This window comes from Typha latifolia, chromosome 5 (genome assembly GCF_019914945.1).
Source record: "Typha latifolia isolate L0001 chromosome 5, TyphaL0001v2, whole genome shotgun sequence".
NCBI lineage: Eukaryota > Viridiplantae > Streptophyta > Magnoliopsida > Poales > Typhaceae > Typha > Typha latifolia.
The window spans coordinates 12,700,042-12,722,146 of record NC_133090.1 but is presented as its reverse complement, the minus strand read 5'-3'; the positions used below and the strand labels follow the sequence as shown (position 1 = coordinate 12,722,146).

At 35.1% G+C, this 22,105-nt stretch overlaps 4 protein-coding genes across 4 annotated transcripts; 2 read left to right on the top strand and 2 right to left on the bottom strand.

Moving 5' to 3' along the window:
• The first annotated feature begins 1,919 nt into the window (after positions 1 to 1,919).
• Positions 1,920 to 8,479, top strand: LOC140787935 (zerumbone synthase-like). The gene is made up of 2 exons (XM_073136973.1): positions 1,920 to 2,672; positions 7,493 to 8,479. Exons 1-2 carry the CDS (start codon positions 2,008 to 2,010, stop codon positions 8,292 to 8,294), a joined length of 1,467 nt encoding a protein of 488 aa, XP_072993074.1. The 5' UTR covers positions 1,920 to 2,007; the 3' UTR covers positions 8,295 to 8,479.
• An 860-nt stretch (positions 8,480 to 9,339) lies between these two features.
• LOC140789163 (uncharacterized) lies at positions 9,340 to 9,784 on the top strand. Its single transcript, XM_073138770.1, has 2 exons — positions 9,340 to 9,661; positions 9,756 to 9,784. The coding sequence occupies exons 1-2, from the start codon at positions 9,340 to 9,342 to the stop codon at positions 9,782 to 9,784; spliced, it is 351 nt and encodes a 116-aa protein (XP_072994871.1).
• Positions 9,785 to 11,210: 1,426 nt separating this feature from the next.
• On the bottom strand, positions 11,211 to 15,575 carry LOC140789912 (uncharacterized). Its single transcript, XM_073139821.1, has 2 exons — positions 15,297 to 15,575; positions 11,211 to 12,286 (listed from the first exon to the last, which is right to left on the bottom strand). The coding sequence occupies exons 1-2, from the start codon at positions 15,367 to 15,369 to the stop codon at positions 11,460 to 11,462; spliced, it is 900 nt and encodes a 299-aa protein (XP_072995922.1). The 5' UTR covers positions 15,370 to 15,575; the 3' UTR covers positions 11,211 to 11,459.
• Positions 15,576 to 16,524: 949 nt separating this feature from the next.
• LOC140788993 (eukaryotic translation initiation factor 3 subunit E) lies at positions 16,525 to 20,770 on the bottom strand. Its single transcript, XM_073138560.1, has 8 exons — positions 20,495 to 20,770; positions 20,255 to 20,409; positions 19,758 to 19,985; positions 19,541 to 19,662; positions 19,020 to 19,239; positions 17,869 to 18,011; positions 17,122 to 17,259; positions 16,525 to 16,848 (listed from the first exon to the last, which is right to left on the bottom strand). Exons 1-8 carry the CDS (start codon positions 20,700 to 20,702, stop codon positions 16,746 to 16,748), a joined length of 1,317 nt encoding a protein of 438 aa, XP_072994661.1. The 5' UTR covers positions 20,703 to 20,770; the 3' UTR covers positions 16,525 to 16,745.
• Between the last annotated feature and the right edge of the window lie 1,335 nt (positions 20,771 to 22,105).

The window sequence follows — 22,105 nt, the reverse complement described above, 5'->3', positions numbered from 1 at the left end:
ACAAATATATGTGATCTAACGATATGTCCAACTAATACATAGAGATCCATTCTTTTTTTTTCTTTTAATCATTTAAAGGCTATATACGGGCTAGATAAATGGTCAACCATTATTAGATATAGATATACTAAAGCTTTATTAAGCTTAAGCTAATATACTAAACTATCTAATTTAGGCTTTAAGTCACGTGCGTCGGGAAGCTATTGCTTCGAATTAAATATTACAAAGACATTACTCCAAATTGATGCAATACTTCTAAAATATTGAGACAAACCATCAGTCCATCAATCGAGCTGAGCCATTAATCCAAACCACCAATCTATCAATTTGTTTGGGGTTGGTATAGATCTAGATTCACCATCATCTTTTATTATTATTATTATTATTATTATTATTATCCAAGAGTTTAAGGCTATATATGACGAGACAAAGGGCCAACCCCCTATAGATACTTAGACACTTAGGGTCTACCAAGTTCTAGCCAATATATTAAGCCACATAATCTATTAGTCTAAATAAAATGCCACCGAGATATTGTTCCAAGTTGTTGCACTACCAAGTTACTCCCTTAAACTATCGCACCGTCGAGCTATCAATCGAGTTGAACTGAACTGTTGGGCTAAACTACAAAGTCACTAAACAATTTTCTTTATAATAATTGTCATAGGAGAGGTAAATACAAATTTTACTAAGAGTTGCTTGGTTCTAGATCAATGCTCACCAGATGGTGCATGGCCACATGGCACAGAGAAATTGTGAGGATTGTCTGCAAGATTAGACGTATGAATTTCATATTTTAGACCATGTATCACAGCTACATAATATATATGGGTACTTTTATGTATGTGTGTAGGCGATCATAGAGATGGTGCACATTCTCGTAATAATCTATAAGAGCATCTCCAAGAGGACATAGAGCCAAGAGCTCGGTGCACTCCAATGCACCAAGCTCTATATTTATTATTCAAGTAATATAATATATATTATTATTTTTTAATAAAAATATATGGATAGAAAACTCTCATCAAGATATTTAAAAATAAGACTAATATTTAATAGTTTCAAAAGTAATTTTAAATTATGAATTTTAATTAAATTTATCAAAATTATATTACATAAAATAAATATGAAAATAAAGCATTACACATTGTTACTAAAAGCATAAAAATTACATTACATAAAATAAACATAAATTAGTATTTAATAATAAAAATAATAAAAAATATGTTGATTGAATACTTATGATAGAGGCGCGGAAATGAAAGAACATAATTTTTTTATTTTATGTATTTCATGCTTGATATATTTAATATTTGATGCTTAGATTGAAATATAATTTTGAGTTATTATCTGCATTATTTTGGGACATTCTGATTTTAAATAATAAACAAGAAAAAAATATTTATTGTATAATTTATAAATTTAAAATTTAAAATAACTAAAAGAATTAGTAAAACTTTCCAACGGTACTATTTTGTTAAAAATTTATTAGTAAAGCTAATTATATACTCAATTTAAGTAATTAAATTATTTAATAAATAATACATATAGAATTTAAACGATTAATATAATCTTTCAGAGTACATAATTGAAATTTTAAAAAGTTAAATAATAATTTAGACTCCGGGCTCCAAATTCTTAGGTCAACGAGAGTTTATTTAGTGTAAAAAAAATATTAAATACAATTTCGATATTTAGTTCATGTAATAAAATTTTAATGTGTTTAAATAAAGTTACTTCTAAAATTATTGAATATTAGTCTTATGTTTAAAGATCTTAATGAAAATTTTCTAACAATATATTTTTTTATTAAAAAATAATATTGACTTATTAAGTGATTTTAAATATAATATATAAATAAATATATCATATTATATTAATTAAATAATAAATATAGTGCCGGTGGGCTCTATAGTTGGTCAATGGAAATGTAGAGCATCCCCTTGGAGATGCTCAAACACACTCGCTCAGTAGTACTTTCTCTGCATCCGCCGCCACTCTCCTCCCATGGCGTTCTCCCTGGTTTTCTCCGTAAACCCTAAACCCTTCTCGGTAAACCCTAACCCTATCCCTAACCGCTCCAATCTCTTCTCGGAGGCCTACCTCTCCCCTCTCTCATCACGTTTCTCCCTAAACCCTAACCTTTCTCGCTCCTCTTCTCCCTCCTTCGCCTCATGGATCCCATCCCGATCAATTCGCTGCTCCATCTCCTCTCACCCGGAGTACATGCCCAACCGCATCTTCGACACCACCCTCCGCGACGGGGAGCAGTCTCCGGGAGCAACAATGATCAGCTCCGAGAAGCTCTTCGTCGCCCGCCTTGGCGTCGACATCATCAAGGCTGGATTCCCCGCATCCTCTTCTGACGACCTCGGCGCCGTCCGATCCATCGCCATGGAAGTCGGAAACCATCCGGCAGGTGAGGATGGGCACGTGCCGGTGATTTGTGGTCTTGCGAGGTGTAATAAGAAGGATATCGATGCGGCATGGGAGGCGGTGCGGCTTGCAAAGAAGCCGCGGGTGGATACGTTTATTGCCACGAGCGAGATTCATATGCAGCATAAGCTTAGGAAGACGAGAGAGGAGGCGGTGGCGATTGCGAAGGAGATGGTGGCGTACGCTAGGAGTCTCGGGTGCCCGGATGTTGAATTCAGCCCAGAGGATTCTGGAAGGTCAGATCGTTTAATGTTTTTGCCATTTTATTCAAAATGATTCAGCTTTTGATGCAATCGCCTGTGTTGCCAATGAATTAGCAAAGTTGGAAAAAGAGATAATTTTAGAAGCGTGATAAATGGAAAAGGTTCTGTAAATTTTTAGTTTCACAATCCATGGAGGAACATAAAAAAAAATGGAAATTTGGGTTTCAGGATAAAGTGATAAGCTCTACTGTTGAAACTAGTAAGTGATATCATTTAGGCCTCGTTTGCTTATTCCTGCTTTGAGCTCAATATAGAATGGCTATTTTCCTACTCCTAAAAAGCGGCCTTTATTTTAGGAATATGATTAATACCTATTCCTTAATTCACTTGTAATCTAGAATAAGCGTGTAATGATATCTGATGTGATATAAAATGGATGTAAAAAAAAGGAAAAAGGATGTTTTGCCTTTTATAAAATAATGAAAATATCTTTTGATTTGATATAAAATTATGAAAATACTAGGGGCTAAACTTGAAACTCTATAACTATTAACTGGATGGACAAACCACAATCGCTAAACTACAATTGCTAGAAAATTATACTGATAACTATTCACTACATGTTAGGCCTTGTTTATTTTAAGAATAAGATCAATTCTAGTATAATTATTCCTCTTTATTATTCTCAAAATGAGGTTTTTATTTCAGGAATAACTATTCTTATGTTCATTTGTATTTTAAAATAAATGTGTAATAATTTCTTTTGATGTGTGATATAAAGTGAAAGAAAAGATGGGAAAAAATATCTTTGTTTTTATTAAATTATCATGAATACCCTTTGATTTGATATAAAGTAAGTTGATCGGATAGATATTAAGGGTATTAGTAATTATGTTAGTGTGGTATAAGATGTAATTTTGATGAATAGTGTTTGTATCCTAAAATGAGATTATTATGATATTTATGTGTTATTATGAAATAAGTAGTTGTATTTCAGAATAAAGAAAATTATTCCTAAAATAAATAGAGGCTTAATAAAAGGTGTAGTATAAACAAAAACAACAAATACTCTACTTAGAGATAACATACTCACACAACCAACAAATCTACTGTAAAGATAACACAACTCTAGCAATCTCAATATACCGGATTGAGCGAAAAAGAAATGGAAGAATCTTACGTAGGATTATTAATGCTCACCAATAGAAAAAACAATTGTGGGATGGTGGTGATCATAATTACTGTTTCAGACTTAAAAGTATCAAATACTATGAACGCAGAAGCATATGGGACGTATTAGTTGATGTATATTCGATCTATAAAGTAAAAAATTAAAGAAAAAAAGATTGTCATACAAAGAATGAAATTCTCTTAACTTTAGTAGCATTCATTCATCAGTAGAACAAAAGAACAGAATGCTCTACCAAACTATGACTTCAGTTAGAATTGTTGGTGGAAAAGGGATGGTTCTTAAGTACATTCATTCTCTATTTGTATTTGTATTTTACTTCATCACAATAGCTTTCTACCTTTTCACTGAATAAGGGATATAAGTAAATAAAGCAAAAAAAAGGAAGAAGAAGAGAGATGCTTTAAGAATTGTATCACTTCAAGATTAAGCTTTAATGGACATCTGACTGCAACCAAAGGAAGAAGAGTTGATATGAAATGAAAACATTATTTACATAACAATAGTTATAGAAAATTTGATTTATTAATGCACAACACATTTACAAGTGTTAAAAGAGAAATCTTTTGACAAATAATAGAATCAAAATATGTTTAGCAATTACACTTGTAAAACTCTTTTTTTACCAGACAAATTAAAGAAGAATCAGATACTGAGACACATTCTTATAATCAAAGAGCTAACCAAATAAATATGAAAATCTGACATCCACACATGTTATTCATGATCATCCAATGAAATAAATTCTACTCTTTCTCTCTTCTCAAATTCCACATTTAGTAAAATATAATTTTTTCCCTTAAACTGGGATTGCATTTAACATTATAACTTTTCTCTCAACTAATTGTTCTGGTGCTAAAAATAATTTTGAGATTTGTGTACTATTGGGAGGAGAGATGGACGAATGTGGTGGACATGCTTCTCATGAGTTTGACTCTTGAGATAAACGAGTTTTTGTGGCAGCTGAAAAGATTATATCTCACGATAAGGAATAGGACACATAGAATAAAATAAATGCATAGGAGTATGACATGACTAATTGTTACTTTTTTTAAAGGGAAACTAAAATTTTATCATCTTTGGGCATAAATTTACTTCATTCTCCCTATAGTTTTATTTGTCATTTTACCTCTTTATAGTTATATTTAAATTGAAGCCATTATTTTTTCCGTTATATTTGATCAATCTACAAGTCAAATTTAAAAATACTCATTAGTAATTATTTCAGTTTTAATATAAGAATAAGAGGTAAGATGACAAAAGTAAAATTATAAGGAGGGAAGTGAGGACGAGGGAATGTTTAAATTCATAAATGTAGTTTGCCTTTTTTTTAGTTTGAATACATTTTCTCTCGCTACACTTTAAATTAAAATCACTCTATCTTCATGCACTTTATTTTATATTATTGTATTTTTAACTAAATTGTATATACAAACATTGTTTACATAGATGACAAACTAACTTAAATAGCGTATTTTTTTATAAATAAATGTGTATTAAGAGAGAAAGAGTTTGAACATAAGCTGACTAACTCAAGTTCAAATTAATTTTGGCTCGAGTTTGAACATAAGCTGACTAACTCAAGTTTGGCTCAATAAAGTTCGAATTGTGCAAGCAAGTAAATCTTTTACAAACCTTTTCATTGGGTTGATGATCACATTAAAGAGCTTTGTTTGATTAGGTTCTGCTTTGATATTCTTGTCTTCCTCGACTTCCTCCTCCTTAATCACTATTATGAAAATTACTATCATCCCGATCTCATTTCCCTTGCCTTTCTCATACATATTTCTCTCCTAATACATATTTAGTTGTAAGAACAAAACCATTTAAGTTATTTTATCATCTATGTTAACAACGTTCCTATTTATAATTTAGTCAAAAGTTTAGGGAGACACAATGATATAAACTAAATTATAGAAAAATAGAGTGATTTTAGTCTAAAGTTCACAGATAGAGAGATAAAATGTAATAAAACATAGGGGAATTATATTTATCCACCCTAGTTCACCTTCCTGTAATTTTATTTTAGTCACTTTATCCCCTTATTATTATATTCAAAGTGAAAACCATTACTTTTTTAATCGTATTTGACTAATCTATGAATCGAATTTGAGATCCAATTAGTATTATTTTAAATGTGTCGTAAAGCTTATTAAATTATTTTATAACTTTATCTCTAATGGATATTTTTAATTTTGACTTGTAGATTGGTCAAATATGATAAAAAAATAATAGTTTTAATTTGAATATAGTGGAGGTAAAGTGACACAAATAAAATTACATGGAGATTAATGTGAATCTAGGCCTTAACCATGTAATTGTCCCTTTTAAAAAATAACAATTATTTGTGTCAAACTCATGCGTTTATTTTATTCTGCGCATCCCACTCCTTGTCGTGAGATATCCTCTCTTCGGCTGCCATAAAATCTAGAGTCAAACTCATGGGAAGATGTCCACCACTGGAGCCGATTCGTTCACCCCCTCCTCCTAATGGTATGCAAATCTCAAAAATTTTCTTAGCACTAGCAATTAGTTGAGAAAGTTATAATTTTGAATCCAATCCTAGTTTAAGGAAAAAATTATATTTTTATTTAATGTGGAATTTGAGAAGAGAATAAGGATATGGGTTTATTCCATTGGATGATTGTGAATAATATGTGTAGATGTCGAATTTTCATATTTATTTGTTTGCTCTTTGGTTTAGAGAAGGTGTCTCATTATCCGATCTTTCTTTGACTTGTCTAATAGTTGGGGTCTGGTAAAAGAGAATTTTACAAGTATATTTGTTAAATATATTTTGATTCTATACCTTGTTAAAAGATTTCTCTTTTAACATTTATGAAGGTGTAGAGCATTAATTAGATCAAATTTCTTATTACTATTGTTATGTAAACAATCTTTTAATTTCATATCAGTTCTTCAGTTCTTCCTTCCTTTGGTTGAAGTCAAATGTCCATTAATGCCTAATCTTGAAGTGATACAATTTTGAACCATATCTTTTTTTTTTGCTTTATTTACTTATATCATCTCTGGTAAAAGAGGATTATATTGTTAAAATACAAATTGAGAATGAATGTAGCTAAGAATCATTTATTTTCCACCAACTATTCCAACTAGAGGTCCAGTTAGGTAGTACATTATGTTCTTTTCTTCTCATGATGAATGAATGCTACTAAAGTTTTCATTCTTTGCGTAGCAGTCTTTTTCTCTTTTTTTTTTTTTTAGTATAGATCGAGTAGACATCGACTAATATGCTTCTGCATTCATATTTTCAGGTCTAAACAAGTAATTATGATCACCACCGTCTTGCGATTGTTTTTCTCAATGGTGAGCATTAAGGGTTCCTTGTGAAGACTTTTCTATTTCTTTTCGCTATGTCCGGTATACTAAGATTGCTAGGGTTTTGTTATTTTTACAGTAGATTTGTTGGTTGTGTCAGTAGAGTATTTCTCGATTGTGTTCTTACTGCACCTTTTATTAAGTTATCCATTATCTTCATCTCATGTAGTGAAGTGACCGGTATAATGTTCTAGCGATTGTGATTTTTCTATCCAGTTAATAATTACAGAGTTACAAATTTAGCCCCTCTCAAGGGAAAAAGGTAGTGCATCACATATAATTGCCTCTGTATATACCTGAATTGACCTCCTCATTTGAAATGAAGGTTGGATGGCAAGGTTGCTTTGGTAACAGGTGGTGCTTCTGGTATTGGTGAAGCAATTGCTAGGCTCTTTAGAAAGCATGGTGCCAAGATTTGTATAGTTGACATCCAAGATGATCTTGGTCAACGACTCTGCGAGTCCCTCGGCGGTGACCCTTGCGTCAGCTTCTTGCATTGTGATGTTACGGTTGAAGATGATGTACGCCGTGCTGTTGACTTTGCTGCCGAAAAGTTTGGTACTATCGACATCATGGTCAACAATGCTGGTATTACAGGCAGCAAGGTGGTGGACATCCGGGATGTCGACATTAATGAGTTTAAGAATGTGCTTGACATCAATGTGAATGGTGTTTTCCTTGGGATGAAACATGCTGCGCGGATCATGATACCCCAGAAGAAGGGATCAATCATCTCGCTGGCTAGCGTGTCTAGTGCTATTGGAGGAGCTGGACCACATGGTTACACTGCATCTAAGCATGCAATAGTGGGGCTCACAAAAAATGTGGCAGGAGAGTTAGGAAAGCATGGGATAAGGGTGAACTGTGTCTCTCCCTATGCAGTCCCCACAGGCCTCTCTATGCCTCATTTGCCTACAAATGAGAGGACGGAGGACGCATTGAAGGCATTTCTCTCCTTCGTTGGCAGCCACGCAAACTTGAAAGGTGTGGACCTAGTTCCAAATGATGTAGCAGAAGCTGTGGTATTCTTGGCAAGTGAGGAATCTAGGTATGTCAGTGGGCTCAACCTCCTGGTGGATGGGGGATTCAGCTGCGTTAATAACATGCTTCGCGCATTCGAGGAGTGATGATGACATTTTAGCCATGACTAGTCAGGTCACATAGCTTTCGGTGCATATATTGTATGCCATCTTTAGACTAAGAAAATAATTGCTCAGACAATGCCATATAATGCAATTTATTAAGAATGTTTATGAGCCATGTAATGCTGTAAGCTTACAGTAAATGAAGACAAATGTTGTGTTTCTTGTGATATGATGAAGCAACCAGTGAAGAGGTTGTTCATTTTGATGATAAAGTTTCTGCTGCAATAGGCACGTTGAATTTAAATCGGTTAATTGGACAGATAATGAACTTGTACATATCCATTGGAGGCTGTGTTCATTAGTTTCACTTAGACTGTTAGCAACACTGGAGAATAAACCAGGAAAGATCCTTTAAACTGGGAAACTTGAGTTGGTTGCTTTGAAATGGTCCAGTCTTTTAAGGAATGAATTCCTGCAAACAACTGTACTATTTAATGCTAATCTTCTTATACAGACATCTATGATGAATGACCATTTACGGAGATAGCTATCTAGAAACCCTTGAACCCAGTTGGAAAGAGTGAGATGGAGAATAATGAGCTTATTATTATATCATTGGTCAGCATTAATAGATCGAGCTGATGGTTGTAAATGTGAAATGCCACCTAATTCTAATAGGTACTTGGGCAATAGATGGAAACTAACATTTCCAACATGCTCCTTTTACTCTACTGAACTTGTCCACCTTCCATGAATGGACACAGAGGATCAGAACACTCTAAGAACTTTCCTATTTATAACACAGAATCTAGAAGGTATGCTGCCTAAATTCTGTGCTCTTATTCCTCCTAGTTTTAGCATAATAGAAAACCATTAGACTTTCATCTGATAAAGTAGCCGTTACTGACGCACACTTAAAGTGCAACTTTTATTTGCCTTCTACTCTGAAACAAACAACTCTTTTAAGTATGAGAAACACATGACCCTTCTTATCTTTCCCTTCTTGTCTATTCCTCATGGCGTCTATATATACCATTCACTTGTGCAATACCAACATCGAGATTTCAATAGAGAGAGTGAGAGAGAGATGGCGAGAGAATTAGCGTGTTGTCTCTTAGCCTTGGCCTTGGCCTTGTCGGTGTCTTTGATCGGTCTGGCTCCGGTGTGCGCCGCCGATGACTGCTCAGATGATATAAATGGACTGCTGAAGCAATGCAAGGAGTTTGTCATCATCCCTGGGCCGAAGACTCCTCCGTCGACGGAATGCTGCGACGTCGTCCAACGTGTGAACATCCCCTGCGTGTGTGAGTACGTCTCGAAGGAGATCGAGAAGATCATCAGCATGGACAAGGTGGTCTTTGTTGCTGAATACTGCAAGCGTCCTCTGGCTCATGGAAGCAAATGTGGAAGTAAGCTAGTTAGATTATCACTCATGACATACGTAAATTTTGTATTTGGGAGATTGGAATTAATAATTTTGATTGCTAATTGGATTGGTTTCAGGCTACACTGTTCCAATGGCGAGAGGCTGAGAAAGGAGACGAAGGGAGAATTGTATGAGAATACCTGCAAAACTTGTTCTAGTTTGAAAGATGGTTGTATTGATGAGTTTTAGGGGTTGAGATATGAGAATTAATAATGAGATTATCCAAAACAAAGGATTCTCCTTTCATCTTTATAACTTGGTTTACACCTTTTTGATCCTCCTATCTAAGGTTATATATTTCAAATCTTTGTTATTATTTAATTGTTATAATATGCCTTTCTTAGAAATATATATTAATGAAATAATTATTTTAAAAATATACGAGGATTTGCATAAAAATGCTCCCAAGTTACGAAGTTGACAGTTTTAAACCTTTTAGTTGTAGAATAATAAATTTGGGTTCTTTTATTTATTTGGTTCTAATTAAAAGTGTACCTTTTAAAGATGTACTTTGGCAAAATTAAAATTAAAATATATTATATATTCTTTGCGTATAATTTAGAAGAGTAATATGTGCTATTTTTTATTAGATTTTATTTCCCCTTCTCCTTCTCCTATAAAGTTTGAGGTAGTGGCATCTCCCTCCGATCGATACTCTTGTTTCCGATGTCGATCTCGCCGGAATCCCTCCCGCCTGGCTTCCAATTCAAGCCTAATGACCAAGAGCTCGTCGGCTACTACCTCGCCAAAAAGATCAACAACGAGCCACCCCCCCTCCAGCTACTGCATCAAAGACGACGAGGTATACGGCGGGGACGATCCGGCCGCCCTAACCAGTCGCCACCGCCCGTCGAACCGCGACGGCCGCTTACAGATTCTCCAGGCAAGAGATGCAATGGCGCCGCCGGCAATGGCTGGTGGCGGCCGAAGCAGAACCTCAGAGACGTCTTCGTCAACGAGGACCTGTGAAGCCGGATGGTCAAGATCGGACAGCATCGGAACTTCGGCTACGAGATTAATATGCCGGACGGGAGCGAGGGGAAGTCGGAGTGGTTGATGGAGGAGTTTCGTGCGTTGGATCAAGAAGGGAAATTTTTGGGGGTCAATGGCGATAGGGTTGCGGTTATCTGCAGGACATATACAAGTCGTCTAGGGCTAGATTGGACGGTGGATTGCTGCAACCTTACCCTCCCGCTGTTCTCCATGATCCGGTTGCTACTCGAGATCGTAATGGCGATGAAGTACGAAAGAGAGGAGGGATCGATGCCGTCGTTGAGACGTGCAGTTACTTCTTTGAAGAGCAGTCGGAGAGGTAAAGTAAAGTTCGAATATGGAAAATTTGCAAATAAATCCCTGCCTTTTTTTTTATATTGATAATCACCCCTGCACGCTATGCTTCTTTTTTTTAAAGAATATTTATAAAAAGCACCCTGCTTTTGGCTTTAGAACTCCATGACAAAGAAGAAGACCTCCAATAGATTTCTTCATTATATACACAATCTTTTCACCTAATTGCAAAGCACATAAGAATATAAAATAAAGCTAACAACTTCTTCTGCGTAATATTAGGTGAAGATATATATACAACCAACAAAGTGGACTCTCGATCCAGAGCCTATCGCAGATTGAGTTTTTATAATAAGATATACATATTGACTGAATCGCGAAGCGAACAATGTATCGACCAAAACTTAATAGCTACTACCCACAAACTACCATAGCAATTTTTCGGTAATTCATTGAACCATGATGTGCTTGACAACTACATGAACATCGGATGTTCACGTATAACCACCTGCCTTATCACATGGGTAGTTTGTGCCATTTCTTCCTCTACAATTTCTCCAGCTATTGTTTGATTGATGGCCATCCAACTGGTACTTCGGTTTTGTAAAACTTGAGCTGAAGCGACCTCCTCCATCTCTCTTCCTATTATTTCTTCTGCTTGGCCTATTATTTCTGTTCTCGTGCCGCAAGGAGCCACTCCAGTCATTAATCCGACAATTATCAACTCCACTGCCCCAGGAATCATGCTGAAGAGGTCCCTCAAACCAACCGTGTCCGTGGTGATTCCATGCCTTACAAGAGTTATCGTGTACGTCCCAACCAGCAGAGTAGGGTTCAGCAATATCCCACCATCCAGTATCTTGAATTGGCTGTTCAGTCCAAATATTCCAATTCGATGAGTTATGCTGATCAGAAGTCTCATTTTGCTCTGCATCTCCCCATCCAGTAGCAGGAACTGGTTTATTTGCAAAAATGAAAGAATCCCAACCATTAGGGGCAGCACTAACTCCATCAGAGGAGACATGTGGCCGTTTTTCCAGATCTGCGAGCAACTCGGGGTCGATTTTTGCATCTGGATCGACCTTATCGATAAACATATCCGGATCAGGTAAAGGAATTTCACAAGGCCGGCCATGATACTCTGCCCAGAAACGGGCCTTTGCATTCTGGAAAGCCTCCAAGGCTGCTGAATCATTCCATTCGACTATATTTTTGTACATGCACATAAATCTCTTCGTTTCACAAATTTTCCTCCAGGGAATCGAACAAACATAACTGCAAAATTTCTTCTCCCACAAAGGGATAGATAAATGCTCGGGCCCTGCAAACAAAAAAAAAAGGAAACAAAAATATTACTAACACAACAACAAAAAAAGAAGCATATCTAGTGTGGACGCCACTATTCGTCACATTTACTCTCGTAGGCACAAGAGAGCTGCACCCGTGGCTCTCTGGCTTAACGAGGGTTTTAACTAGCCTTGTAGAACTATTTTTGTCATTTTCTTTATTAGACTACTTTTGTCTTTTTTGCTTTGCTTTATCTATATAAATGCTTGTAGTCCTCTCTTTTGAAATGATAAATATCTGGAAAGTTTTTAATAATATTGAATGCTTTGTAGTGAATTCCTACACCCCGATTGATGGATTCACTGGGTTTGATTACTTTTACTATATCTTATTCTCAAATCTGCGATCAAGAAATTTATCCTACATCAATATCTTGCATCAATAAAGGACCATCCAATATTCCTAAGCATTAGGATGTTTCTTGATGTTATTAATGAATCTTAACCTTTGCAAGATTTACTTCAGATATTAAAAAGGGAACAAGTACCGGGCTGCTTCACACTATCAAAGAACTACATCAAATGGCAAACAAAAGAAAAGCCATAACTAGGCAGAATTAACAACTGACAGTATGATTTATAAGCATATAACCAAGTAGTCAAGCTTGAACAAAATCATGAGTAACATAGAACCTTGCACAAGTTATTTTTTTTAATTTAATTTTGTTTTATTTTTTTCAGTTACCGTGGTGAAACTGAAAAAATGCCATCTAGATGCCTCAAATTTCAATGACATAATAAACCAAGTATTTGGAGATAAAGTATGTGATCCACCATACGTAACTAAAAACCATACTACAGATGTGTCTGCAAACTGTTATGTATGGCCAAAAAATAGGCGTGTCTCAGTTTAAATATGCATATGGTTTATGTCCAAAATTTATAGAAGGATATCTCTTCTTTTTTCTTTTAAAAGTGGAACACTACCATTTCTTTAATATGGTGCATGATTTTACTTGTGTCAATTAGTTAGATAGAATATCCTAGGAGGCTAGAACACAAAAAAAAGGCCTCTCAGTGCAAGAGAAGGTCTCATTTACTGTCTACAGACCTATAGATTACTTCAACAAGAACTAAGCTCTGAAGGATATAGAACTCCTAATGAATCTTAGCTCAAATTTCAGTTCTAAAGATTTTCTCATCTCCCTTATCTCCACAGAAAAAAAAAAAATATCGTCACACCAACTTCACAACATTCATTTACCTTGTCAGTCCTTATTGTCCATTGCCAATATTTCGGATTGGTGAATGGAAGTGATGACAGGAAGGAAATGCACAAGTTGAACAAAGTTTGCATAGACAAGAAGCATTGATCCTCAAGGCATATCCAGCAGATTGGAAAGAGGAAGCAAAGGAAGCTCACAGCCTTATTTGTTTGTTGTTACTGGCGATCACAGGGTTGTATTACATTAGCTGGGCAAGATCAGAAGAAGATAGATTGGGAAAGGAACTGCTAGTTAATGGAATGAGTTTACGATGTAGTAGGTGGACTTAACTTGGTTTATATGTGTATTTGAAATTACTAAAATTTTGATCTGATGACCCATTTGCATGAGTGTGCCTAACGAATAGATATCTTTGAGGACCACACTGGTCAAGTAGGTCAGTACAAGAATGTTTCAGAGAACGGCAATGAAGAAGTGTATCAGTAGGGGCGGTTTCATGGTCGGAAAGATGGCAGGTGGCAAGAAGCAACTAAAGTCAATCCATCAAGGTGAGTGGTACTCTAGGAAGCTGGCAGATCTTCCAAAATCCTCACAAATGGAGAGCCAGTGCTAGTAGTGAATGCTGTATAATTAACAAAATGAGTTTGCTAAGATTAATCCCGACGTGAACATAAATTTTACAAACTAGAGAAAAAAATTAGAGCAACAGCCTAAATCACATGAGATGGAAATCTGTAGTGTTAATAAACTAGATTACGAGGAAAAAAAATGAATCTATAGATAAAAAAACTATCAGATAAAATTGACAAACAACCACAAGAATACCAACTTATAATAATAATAGTATAAAATGATTAGAATCTCAAAAAGAATCAACTCCTTTTGCACTCCAGAAAGAAAATTCTCTAGTAGAATGGCGAATCTAGCAACTAAGCAATTTTGTCAAGCATCCTTAATCCCACAATAGCAAAGCAATACCAGTACACCTCAATGCATCATGATCATATGTGAAAGTCAACTTCTGACAAACCAGCAATATTTCAATGTGAAAGGAATGAAACTAAAACTAGAAAGAGATAAAAATTAAAAAGGACCAAATGATTTGAGAAACTGCATTAAAGCAGAGGCAGATTCCCAGAATCACATCAGCACACAACAAACACCAATCATGATTTCAATTATCAGCAAAATCAATTTCCAAGGTATCATATTCAACATATCACTTGCAAGAAAACCTCATGCCACATCTCCTACTCCAGTGCAAGAGGAACAATTCCTGACACATTGAAAAACTTAGACTGAATTCTGTAAGATAACAATGACAACCACATAGATTCACACAATTTGATGATTAACTCTATAACGACTCAAACAATCCAGATAATAAAAAAACATTTTAATTGCGTCTAAGGAGACAAAAGCGACATAAATACTCATAAAACAGAAGACTGACAAATACCAAATGAACTGCAGAAATATCTACAGAAAAAAGGAACTGATTGATTAGAAGATATACAGGCATTAACATCACAAAACCTTGCTTCCACCAGGTAGACGTACCTAGTTCGATCTGACAAGCCAAAAGATACAATTCAAAACATCAAAATTCCACTTCTCCGATCCTTCACCAAGTATTCAGAAGAAATCAAACATTTCTCCATCCTCCCTAAAAGTCAAAACCCCCACCCAACATACCAAAGGAGCAACAGAGAATGGTCAACGCCAGAAAGAAAAAGAAGAAAGAAGAAGAAGAAGCCAACCGAGCAATCTTTACATCAAAAATCTCATCAGGAACAAAAACCCAATTCGAGATAGGTACCATTAGGATTCGGCGGCCTCCAGTAGCTAGTCGTTGCGCTACCCCTGGCCTGATACCTCATCGACTCCCCCATGTTACCAAAACAGGGATTCCTCTGCTCCAAGATCGCGACTTTTCCCTAAAGTACGAGGTACCAAGATGATAGAGGCAATATCCATGTCGAGAAATTGGAGGAAAACCCAACCTAGGAGTAGAATCCAAGTGATGGAATGTAGGTTCCAGTTCTGCGCCGGGTCAAGGTTAAGAAACAAGATCCTATGCAGGCCCGGATGCAGGAACAAACAAGTGGATACGCAATAAGTGCGATTATTATCACACAAATCCATTGTGATTTGCGCACCGAACCATTTGGGTGATTTGAGAAAAAAACTACAACTCCAATGCAATTCTTTTAATTGGAGACATCTCCGTGAGGTCATAGTTTCTTTTGCATGTCAATCTATTTTAACTGTTTTATTCTACAACTGTTCAAAACCCATCTGGGAGTTACATGCATAGTTTTTATTTTTATCAATTAATCCCATTTTTAATTTTCCGAGCCCGAGCATCCGCAGTTAATAAATTTGAATAAAAGAACAAAATATATATCATAATTTTATTATACATTTCATAATTATTAAACAATTATATTTTTTATTTCATAATTTTATTATATATATATATATATATATATATATATGTTGCCCTAACTATCAATTCCTTAGATTCATCATATAGAAAAAGACAATACTCTCAACCAATCTACACCTTGAACACAGAAGATCCAGGTCATAAAAGACGCCCATAGAGAATACATAGTGACTATTAACCATGACAAAGCTTCCATATAAAATGTTTCAGAATGAGGCAACACTATACTAAAGAGGCCCACATCTTTTTTCATCCTGAGAGAACATCTAAAATGAACTATTATTTTTGTCTCTTCCCTCCGTACTAAGAGTAAAATAATCACGAAAAGGTCTAAAGTTAAATCATATGAGAATCACACGGCATCTGTTAGCGAAAATAGTTAATGAATAAATAAGGAAAATACCATTTCAAAAAATTTACATAGTTAAGAAAATAAATGTGGTAGGAAAAATATATAAAAAAATCTATATAAAATTAGATAATTAATTCAAAAGTCTGCGTGCAATTATCCCTTCAAAACAAATCACTTACGTTAGAAATTATGCAGCATAATGGCGAACCATTTACCAGCAATGCAAATGCTTGCAATAAGCTTAACTACCAGAAAAATGGCATGCTGCAAATTTCATAAGAGTATTAACAAAGCATAATAGTTTATGGTGACTTCTGGTCAAATGGTCTTCCTGAGGAAATAAGTGCAGATCCTACAAAAATTTGTCCAGCGGAATAAAATATCTTCCCAAAAAATTACATAAAGATTCAGCTTCCCATCAAAAGGACAGGTTAAACAAATGACTAGGCCTCAGATCTCCTCTTCTCCTACCGAGCAGCTTGTGCTGCTTGTGCAGGCTCTACAATGTTCTTTGCTAACATGTAGGTCCGCATGTTAAGATTCTTCAGGCTTTCAATGATCTGTTCATGCCTGGCAAAACAAACCACGGGAAACAAAAGAAACATATAAGAGCAGTTCCAATTCAAAAAAGGATAGCAAAGTAGCATATTTGGAATAAGAACTTTCTACATAAGCTAATTGCCACCAGCTGCAGTATAATCGATAACTGTAATTCGACAATTTAGCACTATATGGTAACATCATCGCGTCAACCAGATCAGGAATATATTAGTGCGGAATATATTAGTGCAGAATATACCACAACGGGCAACATGCTGTAGTGATAATGCCAGAAGTACTTACACATTGATACGATTGGTACCCATAATAAGAGTCCCAGATGCTGAATCTATTTTTGCTTCAAGCTTCGAACTTCGAACGAGGTTCATTATCCACATCTCGGCCTCATCATAGTTCATGTTCAGCTTTTCCGCAAGCATGCTGTGACAAGACATCAGAATGAACATGAGCATTAATTTATTAAACAAACTGTATCACTCTAAAAGAATATACCGTGGCAAAACTCAAAAATTTGTGAAGTATTCATAAAGAGGACAAGTCGCAAGAGGCCGCGAATCACATGAAAGACAGTGTTGCAAATCTACTACCAAGGTTTTAAACCTTATTATCAGGAGAGAAGAGAAAAGTTTCTTGCATTATGCAGAAAGAGACCTCAACTAAATCAGTAAAGAAAGCATTGTCCAAATCTGGGAGAAGGCAGAGATAAAATTGTATTCCAAAGTAGTGCCCTCAAAGCATGATATCTACCGAAGTATAGCATGAAGCACAATAAAACAGTTTCCTGCAATAAATAAAGGTAACTGACTATTTTGCTTGTTAACACCCATAACCGTTCTTCTAAAAGATGAATTTGTATCTATGATAAGTAACTTCAGATACACAAGCCAAAGGATAGCCTAAGAGAAGGTCATGCGGTAATTAGAAAAGGTGGGGATAACTAAAATTAGAGCATGTTCAGTGTGAAATTTGTGAAAAACCTACAGACTCCAATTTAAGTTCACATAAAACAGAATAAAGAAAAAGGCCAACCTGATATCAATACATTGATGTATACGGCAGTAAGTTTCAAAAATGAACAGACGGGCATTTTCAAGAAATTCATCTCTCATAGGTACAGTGGAGAAGTTACTGTCCTCAACATGCTTTCCAAGGAATGGATCATTTAATATTACCTGCCAAACAAGTAGGTTTCTATGAATCAGATAATAAAAATGATACCATCTATATAACATGTGAACTACATCTGGAAAGGATAATGGCAGCCATCAAGACATATATATAGCACAAGCCTGATACAACAAACTCATAAAGAAAGTTCAAACTTAATTAAGCTTGACTAGATGTAATTAGATGTATTATAATAGGTACAGAGCATGTGGTTTGCAGAATCCTACGAGTAAACAAGAAATATTGTCGCATTCATTCTACTAAAATCCTTGCATCTTAATCTCATTCGCCATTAAATTAGCTTTCACCTAGAATTCGTATTTCCCTTTAGAATAGTAAAAGTGTAAAACCTACAAGTATGATCAACATCTGACTCTGCCAGACACTGTCTAAATTGCTGCCAAACAATGCAGGGACAACTTGCTCAGATGGAACCAGATAAAAACCCCACTAACAATTAAAATTCCAAGTCATAATGGATCGACCTTGACATGAAGCAGACTGATCTAGCACTTGGTGCCCTTAATGCTGACTATTCTCGCATGTTGATATTTATTTCTTTTTTTCATTTAATATTTAAGAAACCCAATGTAAAAGAATCAATTCATAGAACTTTATAGCAATTGTAAGGGTTACAACCAATAAGAGGAACATAAGTACTTTGTTAATGATGCCTTGCCTTTTCCAATATCCTTGTTTCTATATCATAAAGTAACATAATGATAGGCACTAAAAATAATGAACAAGTCAATAAACAGATTAAAATCACCTCAATTAATTAGTAACAACTATCAGTAACCTGAAATTAGAAAAGCACTGGGAAAATGCTTAGCCACAAGTTTACCAATGGGATCAACAACTAACATGAAGCTTCTTTAAATAAAAGCCCTAACTGAGCATATGCATATTTAACCTTGTAAACATAAACAGCACCTTCAGCTATATTTCATCAACATGCTCCTATTAATTGAAATGGAAAAACACCCAACGGGTAACAGTTGTGTGCAACTTACTTGCTCACACTCTCTAAGTTTCTGTTGTGCACCTTCAAAGTCATAGTTTACATACAAGCACTCAATGAACTCTGTTATTGGATCCTTATAGCACTGCTGTTCCTGTTGTATAACTTTGATCAACTCCTTAAGCATATTTCTTCTTCTTTTGTTAATAATGACTGCAGTTGCAACATAACGTAGAAGGTGATGTGCATTTGTCTGAATAGCATTCAGGTACCTGAGAAAAGAATGCAAGTAACAAAGGAATTAAAAGGAGGGTCAAAATACGGTTGAGTGATTAACGCATTGGAAAGCAAAAGCTGACGGATAATTCAAGGCTTCCGCTGTTGATAGTAACAACTAACAAACGACCAATAGTAGTATAACTGTCGTGATGCCTACTTTATTATTTCCCATAATGATGCTGTAAACAGGTCATATAAATTGTTCATGTGTCTGCATGTGCATGCATCTCCCAGCATGTGAATATATTCAAAGCATATAATGCAAAAAGTTCCAAATGCAAATAGAGAACAAACCTGTCCTGGAAAAAAAGGTCGATTATCCCATTTCTCCCATTTTCATGGTTAAAGAAGATGAAGAGGCTCCAGTGCATCAGCCATATCCTATTTTGCAGCTGATTTAATGGAGATGCAAAATTCTGTCCATAATATGGTAAAGAAACGGGCATCATCAGTCAACAAAACTAAAATCCTATAATTTTGGAATGTGCATAATAGAGAAAAAAATAACAACCTTTGAATCAATTATTTCCTTCAAGCGATTGAGTTCCTCAAGAGCAACATCCCAATTCTGCATCAAAATCTCTGCTGCAAGCTTTCCCCACAATGCACTCAAGCTCCTGTCACTATTAAGACACAATCCACGGTACTGATACAGATAGTCCGCAGCAGCAGAGTAGTTTCCACACTCAAACTGAAATTTTGCATATTGATACAAAGCCTCTATCTGTTCCGCACCAATCTGCTCGGTGAACAAATAACCTTCATCATAAATTTATCACCTTTCTTCGTCTTTTTCCCTCCCCCAAAAAATAATAAATCATCACTAATGAACTCAAAAAAGAGTAATCACTAGAAGGATGCATTTTTGAAGTTTAAACTTGCACATTAATTCTTTTCAGGAAAAAGAAAGAAAAGAGAATTCATTACCCAGCTAAAACATGGAACTTTCTTCTATAAAACACAAGAAGAAAAAAAAAGGATAAGCACATAAATTAAAGCAACACATACCTGGAACCGCTCGCTAAGCATCTGGATATTATACTGCCGATCTGCCCGCAGCTCATCAACCAGCGCCGAATTCTGCAGGAAAGAGATCAGTGGCGCCGCCGAATCCTCAAGCGACTTCAACCGCGCCACCACGTCCACCCTCCTCTCCACCATATCTATTCCAACAGGACAAAACCCAATAAATTCGCATAACAATCTCGATAACATCTCATAAATAGCGGAATCATATCAAAATCAAACCTTGGGGAACGTCCTCGGTGTGGTAGAGGGACTTGTGAATGTCCATGGCGTAGTCGACCATATTGGTCTGGCTGAGGAGATCGATCTTGGCCTTAAGGATCTCGTCGTCGTTGTAAAGCTGCCGCTCCTGGAGGAACTCGAGGAGGGGGAAGACGAGGTGGCGATCGAGGTGGGGAGCGATGCGGGAGGTTAGGTCGTAGGTAGCCATGTTAAGTTAGGGTTTTGGGCGAAAACGGAGACGAGAGAGGGCTTAAATAGGAGAAAATAATCGAGGATAATACTCGAATATATATATATATATATATATATATATAATATCAAACTAATATCAAAAAACCTTTTTACCCGTTCAGAATTTCAACTATTATTTTTTAACACAATTATCTTATCAAGGCTTTCTTTCATGCAATACAATTAATTCTTTATCAATCAATTTGATGAAGATCTAACGGTTAAGATCTTTAAGGGTATAATAGGAATGAAAGATATATTACAAGTTCAGCAGGTAATTTTTTTTAGATATATAATCTTGCACATTATTTTTTAATAATTATATTATCTTAATATTTTATTAAGTAAAAGACATATATATCATTAACTCAGAGTAATGTATATATATCAAAATAAGGTTATTGATGTCTTTTATAATTAACTTGATGAAAATAATCAAAAAGATAAAATGTAATTAAATTTTCATCAAGTTAATTATAAAAGACATCAATAACCTTATTTTAATATATACACATTACTCTGAGTTAATGATATATATGTCTTTTACTTAATAAAATATTAAGATAATATAATTATTAAAAAATAATGTGCAAGATTATATATCTAAAAAAAATTACCTGCTGAACCGGTAATATCTTTCATTCCTATTATACCCTTAAAGATTTTAACCGTTAGATCTTCATCAAATTGATTGATAAAAAATTAATTCTATTGCACAGAAGAAACCCTCAATTAAATTTGAGCCAAGCTTGATCCTGAGTCGGCTCGATCAAGTTGGCTCGATAAGGCTCGAATATATATATATATATATATATAATATGAGTAATATCAAACTAATATGAATCATCAGATCGAAACCCTTTCACCATTCAGAATTTCAGCCATTATTTTCTAACACAATTATTTTTATTGTTTGTAATTTATATTTTGGTTGCTTGTAGTTTTTTGACACAATTATCTTTGTAACTTGTAATTTATATTTTGGTTGCTTGTAGTTTTCTAACCCATTTATTTTTATTTCTTGTAATTTATATTTTGGTAATATTTATATCTTTATAGTTGAATTAGGTTTTATTTCAAGCTTGATTCAAGCGTAAATTAATTCAAGCTTGCTAAGGCCCAAAAATGGTTTGAAATTGATAAGGCTTGAAATTGCTAATTGAGCAGCTCGTTTAAGCTCGAAATTGGCTCGAGTTCAAAATAAGCTCGGATTGAAATTATTTTAATTCAAGCTTGATCACAAAGACGGGTTCAAAATTAATTCCAATCCAAGCTTGATTAGAGCCGGGCTCGATCAAGTTCGGCTCGTTTATACCCCTACCGAGCAGCTCGTTTAGGCTCAAAAATGGTTTGAAATTGATAAGGCTTGAAATTGCTAAT